Here is a 25,396-nt window from a genome sequence, read left to right on the forward strand (position 1 = left end):
AAAAGAGATGCCAATAAACATTTATTTTTCAGGAGAACATTTTGTTGTTGTTGAGAAAATCCTTTTTTTAGGAGTTTTCGAGAAAAGCCTAATAATAATAAAAAACAGTAACATGCAGTGAGCCAGAGCAAATGGGCCAGCCCATTTGCGAGACCCACCGCATCGCTCGACAAAATGTGGCCTGTTTCCCCCCTAGAAAACATAACAAAAAACGTGGCATGTTTCTTTCTTTCTTTTGAGAGAACGTGGCCTGTTTTTGGTGGAGCGCGCCCATTCTCGCCCCCACACCACCACCGGCAACTTCTCCAGAGGTAAAACCCTAGATCGATCTGGTTCTGTTCTGCGCCCTCTCATCTCCCGCAAATCCTCGACCGATTGATCAATTTCTTCTCTTCAATTCGAAGCAGGTGCGTGCGCGCAGGAGATGAGATGGAGATGGGGATGGAGATGGGGACAGAGCGGCTGGAAGCCCTAGCAAAGGAGTATCCGGGGTACAACACGGAGCTACTGGCGCACCACCTCGACAACGAGAACCTCACTGTCAAGTACATCCCGGAGGACATCAAGGTGCTCTTCGAGACGCCCTCCGGCTTCGTCGTCTTCGCCATAGACTGCACTTGGTGTCATCACGTGCACACGGAAAATGTACTGCGTTAATCACGTACAAAGAAAAGGTACTCCAATAATTAGTTTCTGCTACGCTTGCTTGCATCCAAAACTATTTGTAAGACCCGCCACGCTCCCTGAACATAACGTATGTTCTGCTTCAAGTCTACAGAGTCAGGCCCCGTTTAATTGCCGCTTTACCCCGGCATCGAACGAAACTCTCTTTTTTAGAATCACCTTTTTTGGTTGCTAGTATTAAACCCAGATTTTCGGATTCTCCATGTTGGAAATCCATCATGAAAGTTAAGGAGCACCATTTTGCTGCGAGGGCTATTGTTATTTGTTACTAAGCAGGGGTGGTATTACTATGCTTTGGCATGATCCTTGGTATGATAATACCCCCTTGAAAAATCTTTTCCCTGGATTGTTTGACATTTGTCAAAGTCAGGATTGTACTATTGCTAATTTCATCGCGGCTGATTATTCGGTGCTTTTCAGGGGCCATTTAGTTGGTGCTTCATAAGATCATTGGAATACCATCTAATTGTCTAGCAAACTTGATGGTATTGTTTGGCCCCTTTCTAAAAACCGAGCCTTCACCACTAAATCTATCCATATCGGTGGTTGGAGAAAGATCTTGCTGGTCCCAATAACAAATTGATTTGGGAAGCTCCTGTTCACCTGAAAATAATATCTTTATGTGGCAACTTATCCAAAATTATACTCCCTTCGTTTCAAAATTCTCCCTCCATATATCAAAATAAAAGACGTTTTATGTAGGCTAAACTAGCCTACAAAAACGTCTTATATTTTGGTACAAAGGTAGTATGTGGTAACGAAGGGAATACTTGACTAGAAACAATATGAGGAAACATCAGTGGCCGGGTAATCCTAGTTTTTCTTTTTGTGACAATGTTGACAATACTGGTTGCCAAATGTGTCAAACTCTTATGATCTGTATACATTGTAAAGGGCGTATGATGAAGGTATGCTTTCCATTTCTACACATCCATCATCAAGGTTTAGGCATTCTTTCTCATATGTGGAAAATGCTTGAGCTCGTGGACCGAGAGCTTTGCTCAAATAGGTTCTGGCGCTCTGTGGGGAGGGCTTTTCTATAGGGACGCGGTGGGTGGGGGGCACACATGTGGTTTTCCCCCTTCTCTCAATTCTCCTCTTCTTCCTGGTGGGGTTCATACGCATGTGACCGTTCTTTGTCGTGGAAGTTCCAAAAATTTAGAAGTTCAAATGTTTTGGCACTTTGAAAATTTTGGAAGTTTGAATTCTGAATGTTGAGTTTTCAAAAATGGGCGATACATATATTGATTTGAGTATATTGTAACAAATCTTAGGATTTTGAACCGTATGTGGAACAATACTGATTGTGCTACCTTTAAGAACAACACTTATAAACACTTAGCGGCTCCGTGGTCTCCACATAGGCAAACATCTGACAATGGTTGGGCAAGGCAGCTTTTATCGTGAGGACTCTTGTTCCTGGACTCGTCTCATTGATCTCCACCATGCCGCTATCGTTGTTGGGCTTGTGTTTATACACGACATTACGTGTCCCTCCGCAACCATCAGACAATTCCTCTGTGAGGAGGTACTCCCTGTGAGCAAAGTGTGGCCTTGTGAGTCGCCAGGTCCTCGACGATGAGATGTCCCTTCTCACGGTGTACCAACGGCTCCATGTGTGTTCTCTCATTGTCGCTGCACCCTCTAGAACCCAAACCTGCAGATGTCACTCAAATTGATTTAAAGATGCAATAGTTTCATGTGACCAAACTTGATCAATCGGCTATAGTGCAGAAATTAAGAGCAGTGTCATTTGTTATATCTGTTGGAAAAACAATTACACAAGCGAATAAGTGTAACGATTTTGCTAATTCAATTCAAGTCGATTGAATTTTTTCTCAAGTCTTGATCAATATAGAGAAGTGTGACTTTAGGTTGGTATTATAAATATTACTTCCACTGTCCCAAATTATAAGATGTTTTGGGGGACACTAAAATAGCCTAAAAGACGTCTTATAATTTGGGATGGAGCTAGTAAATAGTAATACAACCTACACACCCTTTTAAAGAAAAATGTAACTACTAGATGGAAAATTGCGCCGCTTCTCGCTGAGGTTTTAAATAGCCTGCTATAGCTTCGTTCTGACCCACTATAGCGTTTACAAGAGGTCTTGCACTAAGGAACTTTGATTCAAACACATGAACAAACATTTTAAATAGCACGCCGAACAAACACTACGAGAGGTCTAAATTTCACTGTTTTTGAACAAACTGAGACTTAATTAAACATAGGTGTGGACCTAGAGGTAGACGGATCCTATGTGTAAAATCCTCTAAACACGTACATACCTCACACTGATGGGGAAACGAGTAAAACACCACCCCAAACCTCCCCCGCACCTCCGTCAGGTTCCAGCTTCCAGACGACACATCAGGTAGCGACTTGATGAAAGAGAGACGCTCATGGTCGAGGTCCAGTGCCATGAGCTTCCTTCCGCGCTTCGCAGCCCAATACATGGTGCCGTTGACGCCGACAATGCCGGCGCTGTATTGGCATCTCGGGACAGAGCCCGTTGCAACGTTTCTCCATGACGACTCCCCCAGCGTGAACACCTTCACCTGATGGGAGTTTCCCTTCCTATCGTAGGCCGCCACATGCACGATCTTGTGCCGCCCAGTCATCGGGTGGTACCCGAAGCCATACGCCTCGTGCCACCCCACGATGTAGCTCATCCCAGCTGTGGTGGGCGGCAACGGCGGGAAAGACAGCTTTTCGCCGGTGACCGGGTTAATCACAGTGATGGCGCCGCCGACCTTCCGGTTGTCGCAGAGGCATACCAGGCCGTTGCAGGTGCCGACGACGACGTTCCTGCGTTCGTGGGGGAGATCCGTAGGGATGCCATTCCACAGCACTCTATGGCTCCCTGTTGATAGATCGTCCACGACGTGCGCGGAGCCCGCGTCCGTCACTACGAGAGGCTTGACGCGGCTCTGCATCTCCACCGTGTGCGTGTCTATGACGTCACGCCATTGCCGGCAGACCAGGCGGGCCAGCCGCCGGGAGCTCGGAGGGAGCCGCAGCAGGATGCCCGCCAAGACGTCCGCGGATGTCGTCATTGTCACCCTTGATCGCCGATCGATGCGAGTTCGAATTGGCTGTTATGATTCCGATCGATCAGCCGTTATATCCGAAGTGCTAGGGTTTTTCTTTTCTATTGGTAGCATCCGAGTGCCATAGTTGCCAAGCGCAGACCTAAGGCGCCCGGCCAGGGTCCGTCAATCGTGTCCTCGGTTTCCATGTTTTGGACGGCAAAAACTAACGTGCTAACAGCTCCATGTCCTACGTACGTGACTCCTCATGCAGCCGCCTCCTCATAAGAGCATCTCCAACAGTGGCGGTAAATATCGCGCAAACCTGTGTTTAGCGCGCGAGGAGCGGTTTCACACGCTCCAGCGGGCGCGGGAGATTCCGGCGCGCGGCAAAAAATCATGCGCGCGTGAAAATGTTGCTCGGCGAGTGGCAGTTTTGGCGCGCTCTATAAAAACAGGCCAACCACACACTCGAGCACCCCACCGCCTCCTTCTTCCCCCCGCCGCCCCCTTCTTCATCGCATCTGGCGTGCTGCCGCCGCCACACCCTTCTCCCGATGCCTTCTCCCCCACCGTCGCATGGCTGGAGCAGCTCCGGCTACCGCGGCGTTCGCGTCCGCCCTTCCGGCATCTTCTACGCGGAGATCCGCTCCGGTGACGTGCATCTCGGTATTGAGACGTTCGAGACCGCGCACGAGGCCGCCCGCGCGTACGACGCGGCGGCGTGGTGCCTCTCGAGTCCGCCCTCGCAGATGAACTTTGACGACGCGTGGACGTGTCAGCAGGCGCAGGACCTCGCGCCTCCGCCGTGTCTAGTAACCGACAAGGACCGTCAGGAACACCGTAGGTTGCACCACACGAGGCAACTGCAGTTGCGCGTACGTGACAACCAGATAAACATACATGACAACTATGATTAACCATACATGAGAACTATGGTTGGACCACACGTGACAACTAGGTAAACACACATGACAATTATGCTTTTGACCACATGTGGCAAGTAGTTAATCATACACAACAATTATAGTTTGATTACACGCGACAACTGCCATAAATTAGACATGGCAACTATAGTTAACCAAAACAGATAGAGTTGTCATGCTTTTACAACCACATTTGCCATCCCGGATAACTAAAGTTGCCATCCCCCGGGGTAACTAAAGCGTCATCCCGTGGGTAACTAACGTAGTTGTGCCAGGACATGTGGGCATATTTGCTTCGTGCCACACGCACAGGGTGAGGATGAGTAGTATTTGTTAGGCGTGTGACATGAAGTAGATGCGCCCACACGTGTGGACAGTTCTAATGTTCGACCACACATGGCCCGTGTGGGCTGCCTCCTGCTTATGCCACACACTGTGTGTGGGTGGATGTCTAACATGCCGCACATGTGGGCGTTACCAGCGTCCAAAAAGTTAGGGTTCCTCTGCCTCCCGCCGGCGCTGCCGCCGGTCCATCTCATCTCGGGTGGGCTTAGGGCCATGGGGTGTGGTGGATCCCAGCCTTTGTCGGTGGGAGGGCTCCGTTTTTTGACGTTTATTTGAGTTTTGTTAGGGTTTGTGTCCTGTTCAGGAAGGCGAGACGACGACGGCTTCCTGAAGATGGAATAAGATTCTCTCCGCCTAACTCCCGTCTGGAGATGCATCTAGCGTCTTATGGGATCTTAGCATGACTACTTCCCGACTGTCTACTGTAACAAGGTTTGACCGGATCCGGCGAGGGAGGTCAATGACAACAAGCGTCTTCCGCTCGCTTCAGCACTCGTCGCTAAGTGGTGTACGGATATGAATGTAAATTTTTAATATTTCTAGTTTTTGTTATATAGCCATGATTGAAAATGAATGGATTGAAAGTTTTTTCAAAATAAAATAATATACAAAGATATGTCTATATATACTCTAACAAAACAGACCCAAACAAACCGGGAATCGCAATAGCTAGCAGGCAGATGCGATCAAACTTGCAAGGTACATCTTGGTGCCGGCGGCTGTCCCGCCTCGTGTGCCAAAGACGGAGACCAAGAGTATAAGTAAGGGGAAACATAAAAAGGAAAGAACAAAAGGGAGATAAAATGGAAGGAATAGAAGAAAGAAAAAGGGCCAGGACGCGCCAGAATTTGATACCCATCAGACAAGCGAACCCTGGCCCATCGTCCGCTCCAAAGAAAAAAAGGAAGCTGAATCGGCTTCATCTCCGTCTTCAGTCTTCACCGCCGCCGCCGCCGTCTCAGGTCATATGCTGAGTTCTGAAGGTTTGGTCCACTTCACCACGTCCTTTGCTGCCCCCTCTCCTCCCCCTTGAAAAGTAATGTGTTTTTTCTTCCGAACCATCAGATTAATACCAATCTAGGGCACGCACTCGCCGTCGCCGTCGCCGTTGATTCCTCATAGTCGCGCCATGGAGCTATCTAAGTCGATATCGGTTTGCACCCCGGAGACGCCGCAGTCACCCATGTGTTCGACATCTTTGGTTACAGCAAGCACAGGGGCATGGGCAACGAGAAGTTCATCAGGTCCGGTACTTTCTCCGCGGGTGGCCACGACTGGTCCATCCGCTTCTACCCTGATGGGTTCAGCAAAGAAGTGCTCGACAAGGATTTCATCACGGTTTATCTCGAGCTCATGAGCACAGGCGTCAAGGTGCGGGCGTCCTGCGACCTGAGGTTACTTGACCAATGCACCGGGCAGTCGTCTTCGGTGCACAAGACAGAGTTGAGGACGTTCAACCCAGCTGATGGCACTAGGTTTTTTCCCCGGACTAATGAATTCAAAAAGAAAAGAGACGTCGAGTCCTCATTCCTTTTGAACGATCGCCTCACGATTGAGTGCATTGTCACTGTCATCAAAGAGCCGTGCGTGACGGAATCCAAACCGTTCCCCAAAATTGAGGTGCCGGTGCCACCCTCCGATATCGCCGAGCATCTCGGCAAGCTTCTGGAAGACGACGAGGGATTCGATGTCACTTTCTGTGTTCGAAGAAAGGCCATCGGGGCTCACAGGTCCATACTCGCCGCCCGGTCACCTGTCTTCAAAGCGGAGCTCTTTGGGACGATGAAGGAGGCGAGGATGCCGCGGCGCGTTACCATCAAAGACATGCAACCTGATGTTTTCAGCGCCCTGCTCCATTTCATATATACCGACTCTTTGCCTGATGGTGACAAGAATGCTGACATGATCCGTCATTTACTGGTGGCTGCTGACAGATATGCCATGGAGAGGCTGAAGCTGGTTTGCCAAAGTATCCTCTGCGAGAATCTGAACGTTGACACCGTGGCAACCACATGGGCTTTGGCTGACCAGCATAGCTGCGACAAGCTTAAGGATGCTTGCGTTGAGTACATCGCTTGTTCGAATGTCATGGATGCTGTGGTGGAAACCCAAGGCTATAAGAATCTCAAAGTGGCTGACCCGTCTCTCATAGTGGATCTGTTGGAGAGGACAACAAAGGTTCGCAATGCATGGCTTGCCCATCATCATATATAGGTTGAGTTTCTACGTCGGTACTGAATGGTTTCCTATGACCTATATATGTGTTTTTGTTAAATCGCATGTTAACATTATTATCGGGATTCTCAAGTTTATGAATGGCGAGCTAGTTTTCCTAGATCATCCCATCCGAAATTGAACCTATCAGCGATTAGTTTAGTCTTGGAAGTTCAATTTATCAGGTTGCTGATTTTATCCATGGATGGGATGAATATACAGACCGAGTGCTTTCTTGCCGAGTTTAGAGGTTCTCACTGCATGAAATTTACTGTTAATCTTCAGCAAAACTTGTCTTTCTTTTGTGCACCCGTTATTGAGCATTTTATACCCATATGATCTACATTTGAATGTAATGCTACGAGGCCTTCTCTATCAGAACGAAACAGTGCCAATCACAACAATAGCATGCTACTTCTGGAATTAAACACCATTAGTAGGATTCACATCTACACTGTCACAGTGCTCGGTGTGTGTTGCCTTGAAAATTTAATTCCAACATATATAGTTACATTAAGCCATTTGGGAGCATCATATATCATTTACATTGTGAAATATTTTGGAGGCCTGTTTGTTATGAGTGTATCATTGAATAAAACAGTTGTTTCTCTACAATTTTTCATGCTTGAAAAAGCTAGTCAGAGCTCTAGATTAATGAACCGAAGATGGAATTTGTGCAGTGAATCCTTTTGTTGATTATCTATCCAAGCATCACTTCTGTTTGAGGTTATGGGATTCGCCCTGTTCATACAATCTACGATTAATTGAAACCTGGACCGAGAGGTCAGTGATATTTGATTCGGGCTCTGCCCTGCGCTGTGACTGTAACTTGTCGCATTAATGGAAGTAGGCAAATATTTTTTTCCCCAACCATATATAATATGTACAATCTACAAATATTAATTGTATTAGACAATAGTATTATGAGAATTATTTTACAATGGCAAGTGCAAAACCATCTGTATTATTGGTTGTCGCTTGTCAGTGTGACATATATGGTCTGAGTCGAAGGGGACAATGTCAGATAAAGAAATAGAGGCAGCATCACCTTGCCCCACCTTACGTATTAGTTTTCATGTATATACGGTGATTTCAGCTTATATTTCTACTAGAAAGCTTAAAGTTTGAGTGTTTTAATGTTGCCTTTAATCTGAGTATGTTGCACGCCTCTTGGTGTGATAACCCGAGGGAGAGTATATTTTGTATCGCGAGCAAATCTCGTTTTCTGTATAGTTTATCAGCATAGTAAATTTAGCTCTATGCATTATTCAGTCATAACGATGGTCTGTTCATGGGATTTGTGCAGTGAATCCTTTTGTTGATTATCTACCCAAGCATCACTTCTGTTTGTGTTCATGGGATTCGCCCTGTTCATAGACAATCTATGATCAATTGAAACCTGAGACCGAGAGGTGAGTGACATGTGATTGGGGTTCTGCCCTACACTGTGACTGTAACTTGTCGCATTAATGAAAGTAGGCAAATATTTTGCCCCCGGTCATACATAATAGGCACAATCTACAAATAGTAATTGTATTAGACAATTGAGTTATACGTATTATTTTACAATGACAAGTGCAAAACCATCTGTATTATTGGTTGTCGCTTGTCAGTGTGACATATATGGTCTGAGTCGAAGGGGACAATGTCAGTTAAAAGAATAGAGGCAGCATCACCTTGCCCTACCTTACATACTTGTTTTCATGTACTCCCTCCATTCCAAAATAGATGACTCAACTTTGAGTCATCTATTTTGGAATGGAGGGAGTATATACGGTGATTTCAGCTTATATTTCTACTAGAAAGGTTAAAGTTTGAGTGTTTTAATGTTGCCTTTAATCTGAGTATGTTGAACGCCTCTTGATGTGATAACCTGAGGGAGATTATATTTTGTATCACGAGCAAATCTCGTTTCATGTATAGCTTATCTGAGATACGCAGCATGGTAAATTTAGCTCTATGCATTATTCAGTCATAACGATGGTCTGTTCATGAGCTGACACTTGGTTGCGAGACTCATTGACACACCAGTTTGCTGTGGACTGACAGATAACTGAAGATGGGTTGCTTCTTGTGTTAAGACCCCACGTGTGAGCCCTATTTCTTGTTTGATTTTCATATCTTGTCGTGATTGCGGAAGAAAGACATATTGTCGCTAGATTTTGTGACCTGATAACTAAGAAGTACCAATTAATGATAATGAGCTAGACTTGAGGAGAAGGTTCTAGAAAAATCAGAGATCATCATAGAAGGATATTTATAGAGAACTCTGTTGGCGTAGTGGCAAATATCCTAGAGACTTTATCTGTCACGGAGACTATAAATAAACACTAGGCGTGGCTCGTGGCAAATCTAGAGACATAATATCTATACTAAAATATTCATACAAATTTTGTATTGGATTCAGGGCATCTATCCTAATCGCCGCACCGCAAAATTTATTAATTCATAGTAGTAGGATTGGAAATGGGTTGTGGGTCGATGGAAATGAAGAGAGGGTGGAAAATTCAGAAAGAAACACCCCCGTGTCGCCCTCCTCTGGCGACACCGGGGGCGACTCCTCCAGTGCCGCTGCCAGGTCCTCTCCCTCCCCTTCTCGTCTCGCTGCCGCCGGAGGCGAAGCCCGGGCGGGCTCCAGTGAGGGCAGTGGCGGGGCATCTTCCTGGGCAACCTCCACCCCTCTCCTCCTCTCCTCGTTGGGGCGCGGCGGCGCGTGCCAGATCCGCGAGGCACAGTGGCGGGGAGCAGAGGCGTTCCACGGCGGGCGGCGGGCAGGGCTCTGCGGCGGCATGGAGGCCCAGGCGTTGGTGGGGATGAGGCGGTGTCAGTCGGGGCTGGCGGGCCAGATCTGGGCGCCGCGAGCCTGCGGGCTACTGTCGTGTTCATCCTCGCCGCGGGTGGTGCAGCACCCGCTGCTCGTGGTGGGTGTGGCGGTGGTGGATGGGGCTCCCGACGGTCTTCTAGCGGCGGTGCCGACCCGAGTGGCCTTTGATCCCTCTTCGTCTTGGCACTATTTTCGTCAAAGAGTTGGCCTTTTGCCAGTTGCAGTCCATCGTTGTCTCTCGTCCGGTGCAGTAGGACCGAGCTCGTCTCGCGATCGGTGCGGTAGGACGGTCGATGGAGGCCAGTTTTGACTGATCTATTGGGTCTCAGCTGGGCCTTTCCGCTCGTCTCTTTGGTTGGGGTAGCGGCGAGTTTCGGGTGAGGGGGTGTCAAGGTCTTGGTTGCCAGGGCGGCAGCCCTGGTGGTGGTAGCGCGGTGCTCATGGGCATAGCCTGCGGCTCGGTGCTGCACGGTGGCCATGGCCGTGTGGGCGGTGTGGCTGCCGAGGTGTGGCGTTCGGTGGAGGTGAGTGTTGGTCGGGGTGAAAACCTGTTCTATCTTCGAACGGACCAGCGGTGGCGAAGCTCGTTCCCTTCTTGAAGGCGTCGTCGCGGCTCTCATTGCCCGTCGTGATGCTCCGGGGGAAACTCTGATCCTCGGATCAGGCGGTAGCGGTGCTCCGGTGTCGTAACCTTCCTAAAGGTGCCACCTTGGAGCCCACGGTTCGTCGTATGCGGCTTCATCTCGTCACGGTGGCGTTAGTGCTAGGTGTGGTGTTGTTGCGCTCGGCGTCTATGTATCCTGCCTTGGATGTGTGCGTGTGTTGTGGTGGCGTGCATTTGTATCGGATTGTTGATGATCATTGCTCTATATATAAAGCGGGGCGAAAGCCTTTTTCGGTAAATGAAGAGAGGGTTGGTTGCACTACTAGGGAAAACCCTAGTAGTAGCGCTTGAAATATGCATAGCAGTAGCGCTAGGTCCAGCGCTACTGCTATCGCGCTACATTTAAACCCTAGTAGTAGCGCTGGTGTGGGCAGTGCTACTGGTAAGTATTGTTAGCAGTAGCTCTTCCCCGACCAGCGCTACTGATAACTATCTATAGCGCTTGTTCTTATGACGCGCTGCTGCTAAGCCAGCACTACTGGTAAGTATTTTCCAGCACTACTGCTAATATCCCTACTTTCACAGATTTGCACCCTCTACGTATTTGTGATGTATTTATACAAGCTCTATACAATAGTTTCATCACATCATACTAAACATACACTATTCTCACATATCATAGACATACAGTAGTCTCGTCATACCATCATCATCATCATCATTCAACACAAATATCATCACATCTCGAAAATAGCGATACACAAGTGTGATCATGTCATGTCTCAAATAAGTGCAACTGCATGGCCATGGCACACACACAAATTTCATCATCTCTATCTAAACCATGATGTAGAAGAGAAGAGCGATCAGCATGAGCAAGAGCGCGACTATGTAGTACCGGCGGTCCCGCCCTTCTCATGCTAGAGTGTCCACCTCAAGTAACTACTTTCCGCTTCGGCTCTGGTGTCGAACCCTCTGAGGCTAGCACCCGAGTGCATGTGCACCTGGGCCTGAGCGGCTGGCCAGTGGTCGTAGACTCCTGGAACCCTCCCAACGTACACGGCGTTAGTCCTTCACCATCTTTGATCTATGTACCTGCATCGTGAGTTGATGAATTGAATGATAATATGCAACATAATGTACTTCAGAAAACACAGAGGCATGATTAGCAAAATAAAAGCAACCAATAGTAAACATAAATGACGAAGTTCCTCATACCCAAATTAATTAACTAAAGCGATCTACACTAGTTCAGGACCACGGTTTAGTTACATCACATAGTTTCGCCGTGCATAATTTCGAAGTTTTGCCATAGAAAGACAATAGTGATAAGGCACGCTAGTTCAGGACCACGGTTTAGTTACATCACATTGTCATTGAAAATCAGTCCTCCATGTTGGCGTTCCAATCTTCATAGTCAGGGAGGAAGCACCCGAGCTTTGTGAAAGGCTTCAGGTCCAGACGCTGAGCGACTAGCAGTGCTCGGACATCAACCCGCGTGATTGGCCCATGGTAGAACATCCCCGTTGGTTCAAGGACTTGCTTCATGATCACTTGGGCAAGTTCACACCATACGTGATAAAACTCAACTCGGATTCGATGATCCGGTTTCTTTCCTATGCTTGTGGCCCAGCTGAAAATCTCGGTATCTTCGGTAGTAGCTGACATGCGAAGGCGTTGATTATCCCTTCTGTACTCCATCAGGTGATGCATGAGGTAGAATCCATCAGCCCTACTGGTGTGCGGTTGCTGGATGCAGCAGAAGTCGGTCTTATGGCGGAAAACCAGCTCATTCTTCCTGTGCCTTTTCACCTTGATATATCCACCAGACAGGCTGAAGGTTAACAGGGCACTATCGAGAACACTCTTTACATGCGTGTAATCCTTTTTCTTAAGGTTCTTCGATGAGTCCAAGTACATAGCATGGGAGTATTCCGGGTACAGAACGATGAGGACGGCGCCGCCCCCGCTGCACAAATTAAGTACACCTCAAATTAGCCTCCATGCTTGCAAAGGAATGATTAACATATATGAAAGGATATGCGCGGATGACTTATGAGGGATGATAAGGCAGGAGAATCGCTTCCTTGTCCTTATTAGCGATCATGAATTCTCCGAGGTACTTGCTCGCATAGTCACGGTGCTCTTTGCAAACTGCCAAGAAACTCTCGTGCATATAGTACGGGTCCGCGACGCAGATATATTTTATGCTCTCGATCCTGACGAAGTAGTTGAGATACAACGCATACATGCGGATGAACTAGAAATCCAGCTTGGTCATGTGGAACGTGTTGTAGATGTAGTCAAATCGCAGGATCAACTGATTCGCAGGCCAGGTATCGACGTACAACTTCCCACCCGGCGCCTGAGCCGCGTAAAGCGGGTATCCTGGATCTTTCGTGATCAGAAGGCTTTTCTCTCTGGCCAGCACATCTTCATGGAGTCTCTTTAGATCATTGTTCAATATGTGATCTAGCTCTTTGGCGGGTAGGATCGGCTCGCCGGCGACATGGAAACGCATCTTACCTTCGATAGGTATTCTGTCTTGAAGCACCGCCTTTAGGGCCTTTCTTGGGCAGTCTCTTCCTTTGCTTCTTGGCGGGTGGCGGTAGTGAGCCCACCATACCTTCCCTAACCGCCACCCCCAGTGTCGTCGAGCTAATCAGTGGACGGGTCTCGGGGGGTTGCTGGGTAGAGGCGGCATCTGGAGGCGTCTCCTGCGAGGATGGCTTGAAGAGAGACTTTTTGCATTCCGCCTTAGGATGTTCCGGCTCCGGCAAATCAGGCAGCATCAAGTCATCATCTCCACGCTCATAGCCTGAGTCTTTGTCGTCCTGAGCCATCAATCCTCCATTATCATAGGCGGTATTGAAATACTTGTCTGGGTCATCATCATCATCCTCCATATCATCATCAGCATTTGCTTCTTCGACAGCGGGGGCGACATGATCTGGCAGTAATGGAGGCTCTCCCTTGCATCGTACGATACCATCTGCCACAACAGGTGCAGGTAATTTGGTAGGTGGGGTTGAGGGAGTCCTGGATTAAGGGGTCCTCGGACAGCCGGACTATATACTTTGGCCGGACTGTTGGACTATGAAGATACAAGATTGAAGACTTTGTCCTGTGTCCGGATGGGAATCTCCTTTGCGTGGAAGGCAAGCTTGGCAATTCGGATATGTAGATCGCCTTCTCTGTAACCGACTCTGTGTAACCCTAGCCCCCTCCGGTGTTTATATAAACCGGAGGGTTTAGTCCGTAGGATAACAACAATCATAATCATAGGCTAGCTTCTAGGGTTTAGCCTCTACGATCTCGTGGTAGACTAACTCTTGTAATACTCGTATCATCAAGATCAATCAAGCAGGAAGTAGGGTATTACCTCCATCGAGAGGGCCCGAACCTGGGTAAAACATCATGTCCCCTGCCTCCTGTTACCATTAGCCTTAGATGCACAGTTCGGGACCCCTACCCGAGATCCGCCGGTTTTGACACCGACAATGGTGCTTTCATTGAGATTCCACTGTGTCATCACGGTAAGGTTTGATGGCTCCTTCAATCATCTTCAACGATGCGGTCCAAGAGGAGGTTTTCCTTCCGGGACAGATCTTCGTATTCGGCGGCTTTGTACTGCGGGCCAACTCGCTTGGCCACCTGGAGCACATCGATAGCTACGCCCCTGGCCATCAGGTCAGGTTTGGAAGCTTAAACTATACCGCCGGCTTCCGCGGAGACTTGATCTTCGACGGATTCGAGCCCATGTCAGGTACGCCGAACAGTCGTGACGAGCATGACTTAGATCTGCCATTAGACGGTGTTCGGGAGATCGCACCTGCGGCAGTCCCGGGAATCAATCTGGAGCAGATTGCGCCTTCCGGGGACGGGTGGATGGACCCCGCCACGAAGGCCGCACACACATCGGCGCTGGAACCGAACATTGATCCCACCTCCCGTGAGAGTGGTGTCATCGGACCCTCGGACTCGTCTCCGGTAACAGGATCCGAACTGCGTACGTCCGTGCCTATCGAATCTGATTGGGCACCGGGCATGGAGTTCACCGCCGTGGATATTTCTCAGCACTCGCCCTTAGGTGATGTGCTAAACTCATTAAGGTCTCTTTCCTTGTCGGGAGATTCTTGGCCAAACTATGTCCGGCTCGAGTGGGAAGCGGACGGCGAAGAAATTCGTTCCCCACCCACCACCCACTTTATACCCACTATCAATGACTTAACCGGCGTGCTTGACTTCGACTCCGAAGACATCGATGGTACGAACGAAGATGCATGAGAAGAACAGGAACCACCGCCTATAGGGCGCTGGACAACCATCTCATCATATGATATTTATATGGTGGACACCCCCAAAGAAAGCAATGGTGATGAGGCAACGGAAGATAACCCCTTGGAGAAGCAATCTAGGCACCAGCGTCATAGGCGCCGCTCCAAGCCCCGCCATAGCAAAAATAGTGATACCGGCATAAGAGATAACAATCCGGATGGTGCCGAAGACGAAGACAATCCTGCCCAGCCAGGCTTCGAGCAGGCTGAGCAAGAGGATGGGCAAGGTAGCCCCAAAGAACATGCAACTAATGGAGAATCAGAGGATGATAACTACATGCCTCTCTCCGAAGACGAAGTGAGCCTTGGCGATGAAGAATTCATCGTGCCTGAGGATCCCGTCGAGCAGGAGCGCTTCAAGCGCCGGCTTATAGCCACTGCAAAAAGCCTGAAGAAAAAGCAGCAACGGCTTCAAGCTGATCAAGAACTGCTAACTGATAGATGGACCGAGGTCCTGGCTGCCGAGGAATACGGACTCGAGCGCCCTACAAAAAGCTACCCGAAGTGCAGATTGCTACCTCAACTTGAGGAGGAGACATTACAACCCACACTACCAGCGCATGATGCGGCTGACCGGCCACCCCGTGGCCGGGACAAGGCGATGTACCAGCCTGAAGTCCAGAACGCACCCCGTCGCCAATCAAACAATAATACTAAGGCCCGGGGCTACACCAAGGACCTGCGAGACGCATTGAAAAACAAAGCAGGACAGTCAAGACCGATCTACGGATCACGGGGGCGTGCCCCAACGTGTGACAATGAGCGTCATGCCGGATATACCAACATATTCAGCCGGACCGAATACAACATAGCCCGTCATAGAGGCGTCGCACACCCCCAATGCTTCACCGGTGAAGTAATGGATCATGAATTTCTAGAAGGGTTTAAACCCGTGAACATTGAATCATACGATGGTACTACAGACCCCGCGGTATGGATAGAAGATTTCTTCCTACACATTCACATGGCCCACGGAGATGATCTACACGCCATCAAGTACATCCCACTAAAACTCAAGGGACCGGCTCGGCATTGGCTGAATAGCTTGCCGGAAAACTCCATAGGGAGTTGGGAGAACCTGGCAGACGCATTCCTGGACAACTTCTAGGGCACTTATGTGCGACCACCGGATGTTGATGATCTAAGTCACATAACCCAACAGCCCGGAGAGTCAGCCAGGAAATTTTGGACTCGGTTCCTAACAAAAAAGAACCAAATTGTCGACTGTCCGGATGCCGAAGCCCTAGCGGCCTTTAAGCATAACATCCGTGACGAGTGGCTTGCCCGACATCTCGGCCAAGAAAAGCCAAAGTCCATGGCAGCCCTGACGGCACTCATGACCTGCTTTTGTGCGGGCGAGGATAGCTGGTTGGCTCATAGCAACAACACAGCAAGTAATCCTGGCACATCAAAAGCCAGAGATAGCAACGAAAAACCACGACGCAACAAACACAAGCGTCGCAAAAATGGTGATAGCACCGAAGACACGGCAGTCAATGCCGGATTCAGTGGCTCCAAATCTGGTCAGCGGAAAAAGCCATTCAACAAAAACAATTCGGGCTCGTCCGGTTTGCACCGCATACTCGACCGTCCATGCCAAATTCATGGCACCCCAGGAACACCAGCCAATCATACCAATAGCGAATGCTGGGTCTTCAGACAAGCCGGCGGGCCAGGTGCCGAAAACAAGGGTCTCAAAGCGACGATGATGACAAGGAGCCCCGATCATCGAATACAGGAGGACAGAAGAAATTCCCTCCCCGGGTGAAAATGGTGAATACGATATGCGCAAGCCACATTCCCAAGTGGAAACGTGCACTAAGGGAAGTCTATACAATCAACCCAAAATTTAACCCATGGTCCTCTTGCCCGATCACTTTCGATCGCAAGGACCATCCTACCAGTATCCGGCATGGTGGTTCAGACGCACTGGTCCTCGACCCCATTATCGACGGATTCCACCTCACACGAGTCCTTATGGACGGAGGTAGCAGCCTGAACCTGCTATACTAGGATACAGTGCACAAAATGGGCATCAACCCCTCAAGGATCAAGCCCACAAAAACCACATTCAAAGGTGTCATACCAGGTGTAGAGGCCTGTTGCACGGGCTCAATCACATTGGAAGTGGTCTTCGGATCACCAAATAATTACCGTACTGAAGAGTTAGTCTTCGACATCATCCCCTTTTGTAGTGATCATCAGGCACTACTCGGACGAACCACGTTCGCTCGATTCAACGCAGTGCCACATTACGCCTACCGTAAACTCAAGATGCCCAGTCCGCGCGGCGTCATCACGGTTAATGGCAGGGCTGAACTTCTCCTCACTGTCGAAGAGTCTACAGCCGCTTTAACAGCAGAAGCAAATAATGGCACCTTTCAATCGAACCTCGAGTCGACGGCCAAGCTCCCGGACACCGCCAAAGGAGTCCGAACTACTGCGTGGCAGGATAGCCCGGCTCGCCCGGAGCTTAATTAAAAACACTCCGGAAAAAGATAATACAAGCCACATACTGTGGCTCAACTGCTCTGTGGCGCAAAACCATTTCTTGAATTTTCTTTGCAGGTTCACCTTTACGTAGGCTAGGATGGATGGTGTGGGAACAGTTTGAGCGCATCAGGGAATCTCTAGATATTCCCCTCTATGATCATCCGACTACACCCCGGATCCGAACACAACTTCCTCACGCCCGGTATCAGCAGGTTCCGCAATCATATTTCTTTTTATCACATCATCTGTACTCATACGCATTGACGTATCATTCAAATACAACATGTGGATTTATGTGATGCTCATCTACTGCTATTTCTTATTTGAAACTCTTTTTGTTAAAAGACGGTTGCTTATCACGATATGCCTTAATATGCCAGGGGCTTCATCATGCCCATACTATGGCAAAAAAGCCCGAACACCTTCATGGCAGTTCGGCACCCCGAACTTATAGCATTATATGCATCGGCTCCGAATCATGTCTTGGGTCAATAGTTGGGTTTGCCCGGCTCCTATGTTTTGGTACCTTACGTTCTGCTATATCGGCTAAGGTAGCACTAGGAGAACTGTTGCGATTGTGTCCCAGTTCTTTCGGACGAGCACCTCAGTAGAGAAAGCCGAAAACTGACTGTCATGATGTAGCGAGAGCTGGTCAGATGTTCGAGAGGTTCTAAAATCTTGAAGGATTTCTTCCGCATAATGCCATAACCAATGCAGCATGCGACAGATCGGCCTTTTCCAATCAGGCGCTTATAGAGCCCCTCGTGCGGTCTTCCGAACACTAGGGGTTGCGCCTACCTTCCTCGTAAAAACTCCTATGGCTAAGTGAGAGCGATAAAGCCCTATAGTCTGATTGCCTGGTTCGCTGTGCTGAACACCTCCTTTAGGGACCCAAAACTGGGATAAAGAGTGCTCAGGTTTATCCCGAACACCCCCGTACTCACTAGGTGGGGGCGGAAGCCGACGACTGGCCGACTCTCAGGATTAGTATATAAAACGGACGCAAAGGAGGAAAAACTTTCAAACAACAAGCAATAGATGATAAAAATGCTCTTGTTCAAATATTACAAAGGACGAACATGACCGTATTCATGGAAATATAATGTCCTTGGTGCATTGTTCCGCCGCAAGGCGGGCTCCTTTCAAGACACCTTCATAATATAGCTCAGGCCTGCGGTGCTCCTTTCCCTCCGGCGGTCCCTTGGTCGTCACCTTTTCCGCATCCATCTTCCCCCAGTGCACCTTCGCATGGGCGAAGGCCGTTCGCGCACCTTCTATGCATACCGACCGCTTGATGACTTTGAGTCTAGGGCAGGCACTCACGATCCGCTTCACGAGCCCGAAGTAACTGCTTGGAATCGGCTCGGCGGGCCACAGCCGGATAACCAAATCCTTCATGGCTAGCTCGACCGCCTTCTGCAGTTCGACCAGCTGCTTCAGTTGATCGGAAAACAGCACCGGATAATTCGGCGCCAGATACTACATCCAGAAGAGCTTATCCGCAGCATTCCTCCCTTCAGCTCGGTAGAATTGGGCGGCATCAGATATGCTCTCTGCAAATACCCCTGGAGAAATCAGAATTTAACCTCTCAACTTGATTTTCTCCTTTCAAATACCCGCTTTGTACAGAAAAAGCCTTACCAGCCGCGATCTTCCTCGCCTCCTGGATTTCCTTCAGGGCACCTTGGGATTCCCCCCCCCTCCCCCGGGCATCACTTGCGGCTTGGTGAGCCTGGGAGAGTTCAGATTCTTTCCCTGCTAAACTCTGCTCCAAGGTCTCGATTTTCTTCACGGCCTCTTGAAGCTCTTGCTCAGCCTCAATAACTCTGGCCTCGTGCTTCTCACGAAGATCCTGTTGTGCGGCTGCCTTCTTCTCGGCTTCGGCCACAGCCTTTTTTAGAGCATCAATTTCGGCCGACGCCCCTAGAGCACATTCCAAAAATATTTTTATCCTGCATACTTATTGATTAGTGCTAAATAAACAAGGTTTCTGAATGCCTTGGTTATCCTCTAGTTGTTTCTTCACTTGGCCAAGTTCTCCTTCGGCCCGCTCCAGACTATGCCTCAGTCCGGATACTTCCACAGCATGAGAGGCGGCAGTCGCTACAGACGCCTACTTATTAATCAAAGTGATAAATGTCATCAAGTGAGTCTCCTGCGAACATAAAATTTGATCATCTGTCCGGTGCATTCTTTCACCGAACAGTGTATCAGGGGCTGCTATCTATACCATGACACTCTTCCAAACTTCATAAAACATACCTCAAAGCCTCTTATGAGACTGATGCAGGATTCATTCAGTCCACTCTCGGCGGACTAAATCTTCTCAATCACCACACCCATAAGGGCACGGTGTTCATCAACGATGGAGGCACCCTTCAGCACCGCCAATAAAGTATCCGGCACCCCTGGTTGGACAGAAGTGGCCGGTGGAGCAGACATGCCTTCTCCAGCTGACGGAGGCCGCCTGTCTGACTCTGGGACCTTATGGGTCTCTAGAATCATGTCTAGCTTGGGGCCGGATTCAATATGACCCCCGCCGTCGATGTCCACGGGAGCTTTCTCTCCCGTGTGTCTGGCCCCTGAAGTCTGGCCTCCTGGCGCCGTCTTTGCAATCTTCCCCCCCCCCCTCCGTGGCCTGGGTCCTTCTGGGATGAAGCCTCAGTTTCATTCTTATGTTTGGGGGAGGGGGCTTTCGGGGGTGTCCCACTCTCCATTGCATTCGAACCTAGCAAATCCTCTGGCAAGGATTGTTCGGCACGGGACCTCACCAGACTGAAAAAAGTACGGCTCGGATTAAAATATCACGCCGTGACAATTCTGGACACATGAGTGTGTTCGGATTTTATACTCACGAGTTCACTAGGGGCTCGGCCCTGGGATCCCACTCCGGGCTGCTTTCGGCGACGGCGGTGGACTCCTCTTGAAGTGGAGTTTTTCCCCTCTTAGGCAAATTGGCCTCCAAGGATGTGGAGGCCGTCCTTTTCTTCTTTCCCCCCGCAGGGGATTCGTCTTCCTCCTCCTCCCCATCCTCTTCGGAGGAAGAATGTGCATTGGAGTCGTCGGATTTTGTGTCCGAGGCTCCACGGCGACGGAGGCCGCCCTGGTCTTCTTGGCCTCCTTTTCGACCTTCTTCTTCGGCGCCTTATATGGCACCGGGACCAGCATCTTCATCAGAAGTGGGCCGGACGGTTCTTCTGGCAGAGGAGCCGGACAGTAGATCTGCCCCGCCTTCTTCGCCCAGCCCTAGGAAAATGATGGGAAATACGTTAAGTATTTTCCAGAGGATGTACAGATAAAACACATGAATTGTCAAACATTCAGTTACTTACTGAACTTGCGGGGCGGGACAGTTGGTACACACGGTCCTCGGTGGATTCCGGCCACGGTTTGCTGGACTTAAAAAGCACCTTCTAGATGTCCTTATGCGTAGAGCCAAAGAGCTCTAGCAGGGTCTGGTGCTTGGCCGGGTCGAACTTCCATAGATTGCAAGCCCAGTGTTGACATGGTAGAATCCGGCGAACCAACATCACCTGGACTACATTGAAGAGCTTGATGCTCTTGTCTTCCATGCCTTGAACGCGCGTCTGGAGCTCCGATAGCTCGTCAGACGAAGCCCAGGTCATGCCCTTTTTGTGCCAGGACGTAAGTCGCAGGGGGGCACCGGATCTGAACTCTAGGACGGCGGTCCATTCCTTGCAACGCGGCTCGGTGATGTAAAACCACTGCTGCTGCCACTCCTTGACGGAATTATTGAAAGTACCTGTCGGCCATGTAACATTGGGCATCTTGCACCATGGCGCCTCCGCATTCGGCATGCTCGCCACTCACCACCTTGGGCTTCACATTAAAAACCTTCAACCATAAGCCGAAGTGCAGCAGGACGCGGAGAAAGGCCTCGCACACGACGATGAATGTCGAGATGTTGAGGAAGGAATTGGGGGATAGATCATGAAAATCAATCCCATAGTTATACATGATGCCGCGAACAAATGGGTGGAGGGGAAACCCTAGCCCGTGGACAAAATGAGGGAGGAATACCACCCTCTCGTGGGGTTCCGGCATGGGGACGATTTGACCCACCGTCGGAAGACGGTGGCCGATTCTCTTGGCCAAATACCCAACCCCCGAAGCTTTTTGATATCCTTCTCCCAGACGGTAGAGGCCATCCACTTGCCTCCTGTCCCGGATCCGGACATTTCCGGGAAACCCTTTGGGGTGGAGACGAACGCCTGAGCGCTAGGGCTTAAGCAAGCAGGAATGGATGAGCAAAGGAAGAAGGCGTGGGTGAAAGAGGGAGTTCTTATCCCCTTATAAAGGCAGCAGAGATCTTGCGCCTCCCCACTTGCCCGTTAAAGTCGCTTATTTCCCAAGCGCCACGGTTGATGGCACGGTTGGGTTACCCACACCCGTATTGATGAGAATCCCGCAATAAGGGGACACGATCTCTGCTTCGACAAGACGTGCTGATAAAACCGCCTCGCGATATGTGCGGCGGCAGGTTATGAAAATGGTTCGAATAATGATCGGGCCGTGGCGTGATGTCATGCTATGAAAAGTTGTCAGCAGATTAGATTTGTGGAATATTGTGCTCTCTACGGTGGTATGTGGAATTTGTTTTGCAGAGCCGGACACGATTCTTGTGTTCGAAATCTTCTACAGAGTATTCGGAGGAGGAATCCGTCTTGCAATGCAGAAGACAATCTGCGCACCGGACTCATCGTCATTGAAGCCTGGTTCAGGGGCTACTGAGGGAGTCCTGGATTAAGGGGTCCTCGGACAGCCGGACTATATACTTTGGCCGGACTGTTGGAGTATGAAGATACAAGATTGAAGACTCCGTCCCGTGTCCGGATGGTACTCTCCTTTGCGTGGAAGGCAAGCTTGGAAATTCGGATATGTAGATCTCCTTCTCTGTAACCGACTCTGTGTAACCCTAGCCCCCTCCGGTGTTTATATAAACCAGAGGGTTTAGTCCGTAGGACAACAACAATCATAATCATAGGCTAGCTTCTAGGGTTTAGCCTCTACGATCTCGTGGTAGACCAACTCTTGTAATACTCATATCATCAAGATCAATCAAGCAGGAAGTAGGGTATTACCTCCAACGAGAGGGCCCGAACCTGGGTAAAACATCATGTCCCCTGCCTCCTATTACCATTAGCCTTAGATGCACAGTTCGGGACCCCCTACCCGAGATCCGCCGGTTTTGACACCGACAGGGGTGGTGTTCATACCTTCTTGACAAGGTGGCACGGCGTGATACTGGGCGCCTCGAGACGAAGAAGAGACTTCGGCCAAGGCAAGAACCAGCTCTTGCATGCGCCAATCATCTTAGGGGTCTTGTTGTCGTCATCGACTAGTACCAGAGGAGGCAAATCCTCGAAGCCCGCTAAGACACTGGCCACGTTAACCTTGAAGACGCCATCGGGCATCTCTCGGTTGTGGAACATGCGGTCCTTCGGCTTCATGATGGTTGCCTTTCCGACAACCACCTTCTGGCCCTTAATGTTGTAGAGTAGGGTGCACGGGGTGTCGTCGGCCTACGAAGGAGACATGTCTGCGACGTCAAACATCTGAAAGGCAACTGAAATGAAAGACTATAGACATGATGGTGAAAAGGGTATGACGCATAATTACCATGAGGGCGTCGAGCTCAGCCAGCGACAAAGGCCCGTCGAGCATGCCAGAGACGGAGGTCGGGCTGCTATGAACAGGAACGGGACCTTTTGCGGTTGCTTGGGCAGGTGTTGGTGCTGTGGTGTTCGCCGAATTGCTTACGACAAAGCTGGGAAGGGGAAAGTCCTCCGACCGTGCATTTGGATTGCTATTTGATGTCTACTACACAACCTTATTCTTGTAGACGTTGTTGGGCCTGCAAGTGCACAGGTTTGTAGGACAGTAGCAAATTTCCCTCAAGTGGATGACCTAAGGTTTATCAATCCGTAGGAGGCGTAGGATGAAGATGGTCTCTCTCAAACAACCCTGCAACCAAATAACAAAGAGTCTCTTGTGTCCCCAACACACCCAATACAATGGTAAATTGTATAGGTGCACTAGTTCGGCGATGAGATGGTGATACAAGTGCAAAATAGATAGTAGATAAAGGTATTTGTAATCTGAAATTATAAAAACAGCAAGGTAACAAGTGGTAAAAGTGAGCGTAAACGGTATAGCAATGATAGGAAACAAGGCCTATGGTTCATACTTTCACTAGTGCAAGTTCTCTCAACAATAATAACATAGATAGATCATATAACAAGCCCTCAACATGCAACAAAGAGTCACTCCAAAGACACTAATAGCGGAGAACAAACATAGAGATTATGGTAGGGTACGAAACCACCTCAAAGTTATTCTTTTGGATCGATCTATAAAAGAGTTCGTACTAGAATAACACCTTAAGACACAAATCAACCAAAACCCTAATGTCACCTAGATACTCCATTGTCACCTCAAGTATCCGTGGGCATGATTATACGATATGCGTCACAGAATCTCAGATTCATCCAACCAACATAAAAGTACTTCAAAGAGTGCCCCAAAGCTACTACCGGAGAGTCAAGAACGTGTGCCAACCCCTATGCATAGGTTCCCAATGTCACGAAACCCGCAAGTTGATCACCAAAACATACATCAAGTGGATCAATAGAATAACCCATTATCACCACGGTTATCCCACGCAAGACATACATCAAGTGTTCTCATAAAAGGCTCAATCCGATAAAATAACTTCAAAGGGGAAACTCAATTCATCACAAGAGAGTAGAGGGGGAGAAACATCATAAGATCCAACTACAATAGCAAAGCTCGGGATACATCAAGATCGTGCCATAGAGGGAACACGAGAGAGAGAGAGAGATCAAACACATAGCTACTGGTACATACCCTCAGCCCCGAGGGTGAACTACTCCCTCCTCGTCATGGATAGCGTCGGGATGATGAAGATGGCCACCGGTGAAGGATCCCCCCTCCGCCAGGGTGCCGGGAAGGGCTCCCGAGAGGTTTTTGGTGGCTACAGAGGCTTGCGGTGGTGGAACTCCCAATCTATCTTCTGTTCTAGAAGTTTTAGGATACGTGGGTATATATGGGTGCAGGGAGTACGTCGGTGGAGATACGGGGGCCCCACGAGGCAGGAGGGCGCGCCCTAGGGGGGTGGGTGTAACGCCCCGGATCCGATGCGCCAGGTGTCTGCCAGTTATTTGTCGTTGTTGCCATGTCATTTGCTTGCGTGTTGCATTTTATCATGTCATCATGTGCATTGCATTGCATACGTGTTCATCTCATGCATCCGAGCATTTCCCCGTTGTCCGTTTTGCAATCCGGCACTCCTATGTCCTCCGGCTTCCCCCTTTTGTCTCTCATTGTGAGCGGGTATTAAACGTTCTCGGAATGGACTGAGTCTTGCCAAGTAGCCTTGGTATAGCACCGGTAGACCGCCTGTCAAGTTTCGTGCCATTTGGAGTCTGTTTGATACTCCAACGGTTAACCGGGTAACCGCAAAAGCCTCTGTTGTCTTGCAGCCCAACTCCCCTCCAAAGTGGCCCAAAACCCAGCAACCTCCCCTCCATGCTCTCGGTCGTTCGATCACGATCGTGTGGGTGAAAACCGCACCTCATTTGGACTCTCCTAGCTCCCAGAATCTATAAATAGGTCCTCCCCCTCCATTTTCGCGAATGTTTTTCCCCCCGAAACCTAGATCTCCTCCCTCTCCGCGCCAGACACGTCCGCCCCCGGCCGGACGCATCCGCCACCGCCGCCCCAGCCAATAGGAGCCCGCCACATCGCCCTCAGCCCGCGCCTCCCTCTCTCTCCTCCGCGCCCGCCACCGCCGGCCCGCCGGGCCCAGGCGGGGCCCGCCCGGCCCGGTTCGCTGCTCCGCCGCCTCCTGCGGGCTCCCGCACCTCGTGGAGCCCCACGCCGCCACTCGCTGATCCCT

The 25,396-nt window shown here is 49.6% G+C and overlaps 1 protein-coding gene and 1 pseudogene across 1 annotated transcript; both read left to right on the forward strand.

Moving 5' to 3' along the window:
- Positions 1–31: 31 nt before the first annotated feature.
- LOC119362028 lies at positions 32–890 on the forward strand. Its single transcript, XM_037627199.1, has 2 exons — positions 32–311; positions 408–890. The coding sequence occupies exons 1-2, from the start codon at positions 175–177 to the stop codon at positions 655–657; spliced, it is 387 nt and encodes a 128-aa protein (XP_037483096.1). The 5' UTR covers positions 32–174; the 3' UTR covers positions 658–890.
- Positions 891–6,114: 5,224 nt separating this feature from the next.
- On the forward strand, positions 6,115–7,199 carry LOC119360390 (annotated as a pseudogene).
- The last annotated feature ends 18,197 nt before the right edge of the window (positions 7,200–25,396 follow it).

This window comes from Triticum dicoccoides, chromosome 2B, assembly GCF_002162155.2.
Source record: "Triticum dicoccoides isolate Atlit2015 ecotype Zavitan chromosome 2B, WEW_v2.0, whole genome shotgun sequence".
NCBI lineage: Eukaryota > Viridiplantae > Streptophyta > Magnoliopsida > Poales > Poaceae > Triticum > Triticum dicoccoides.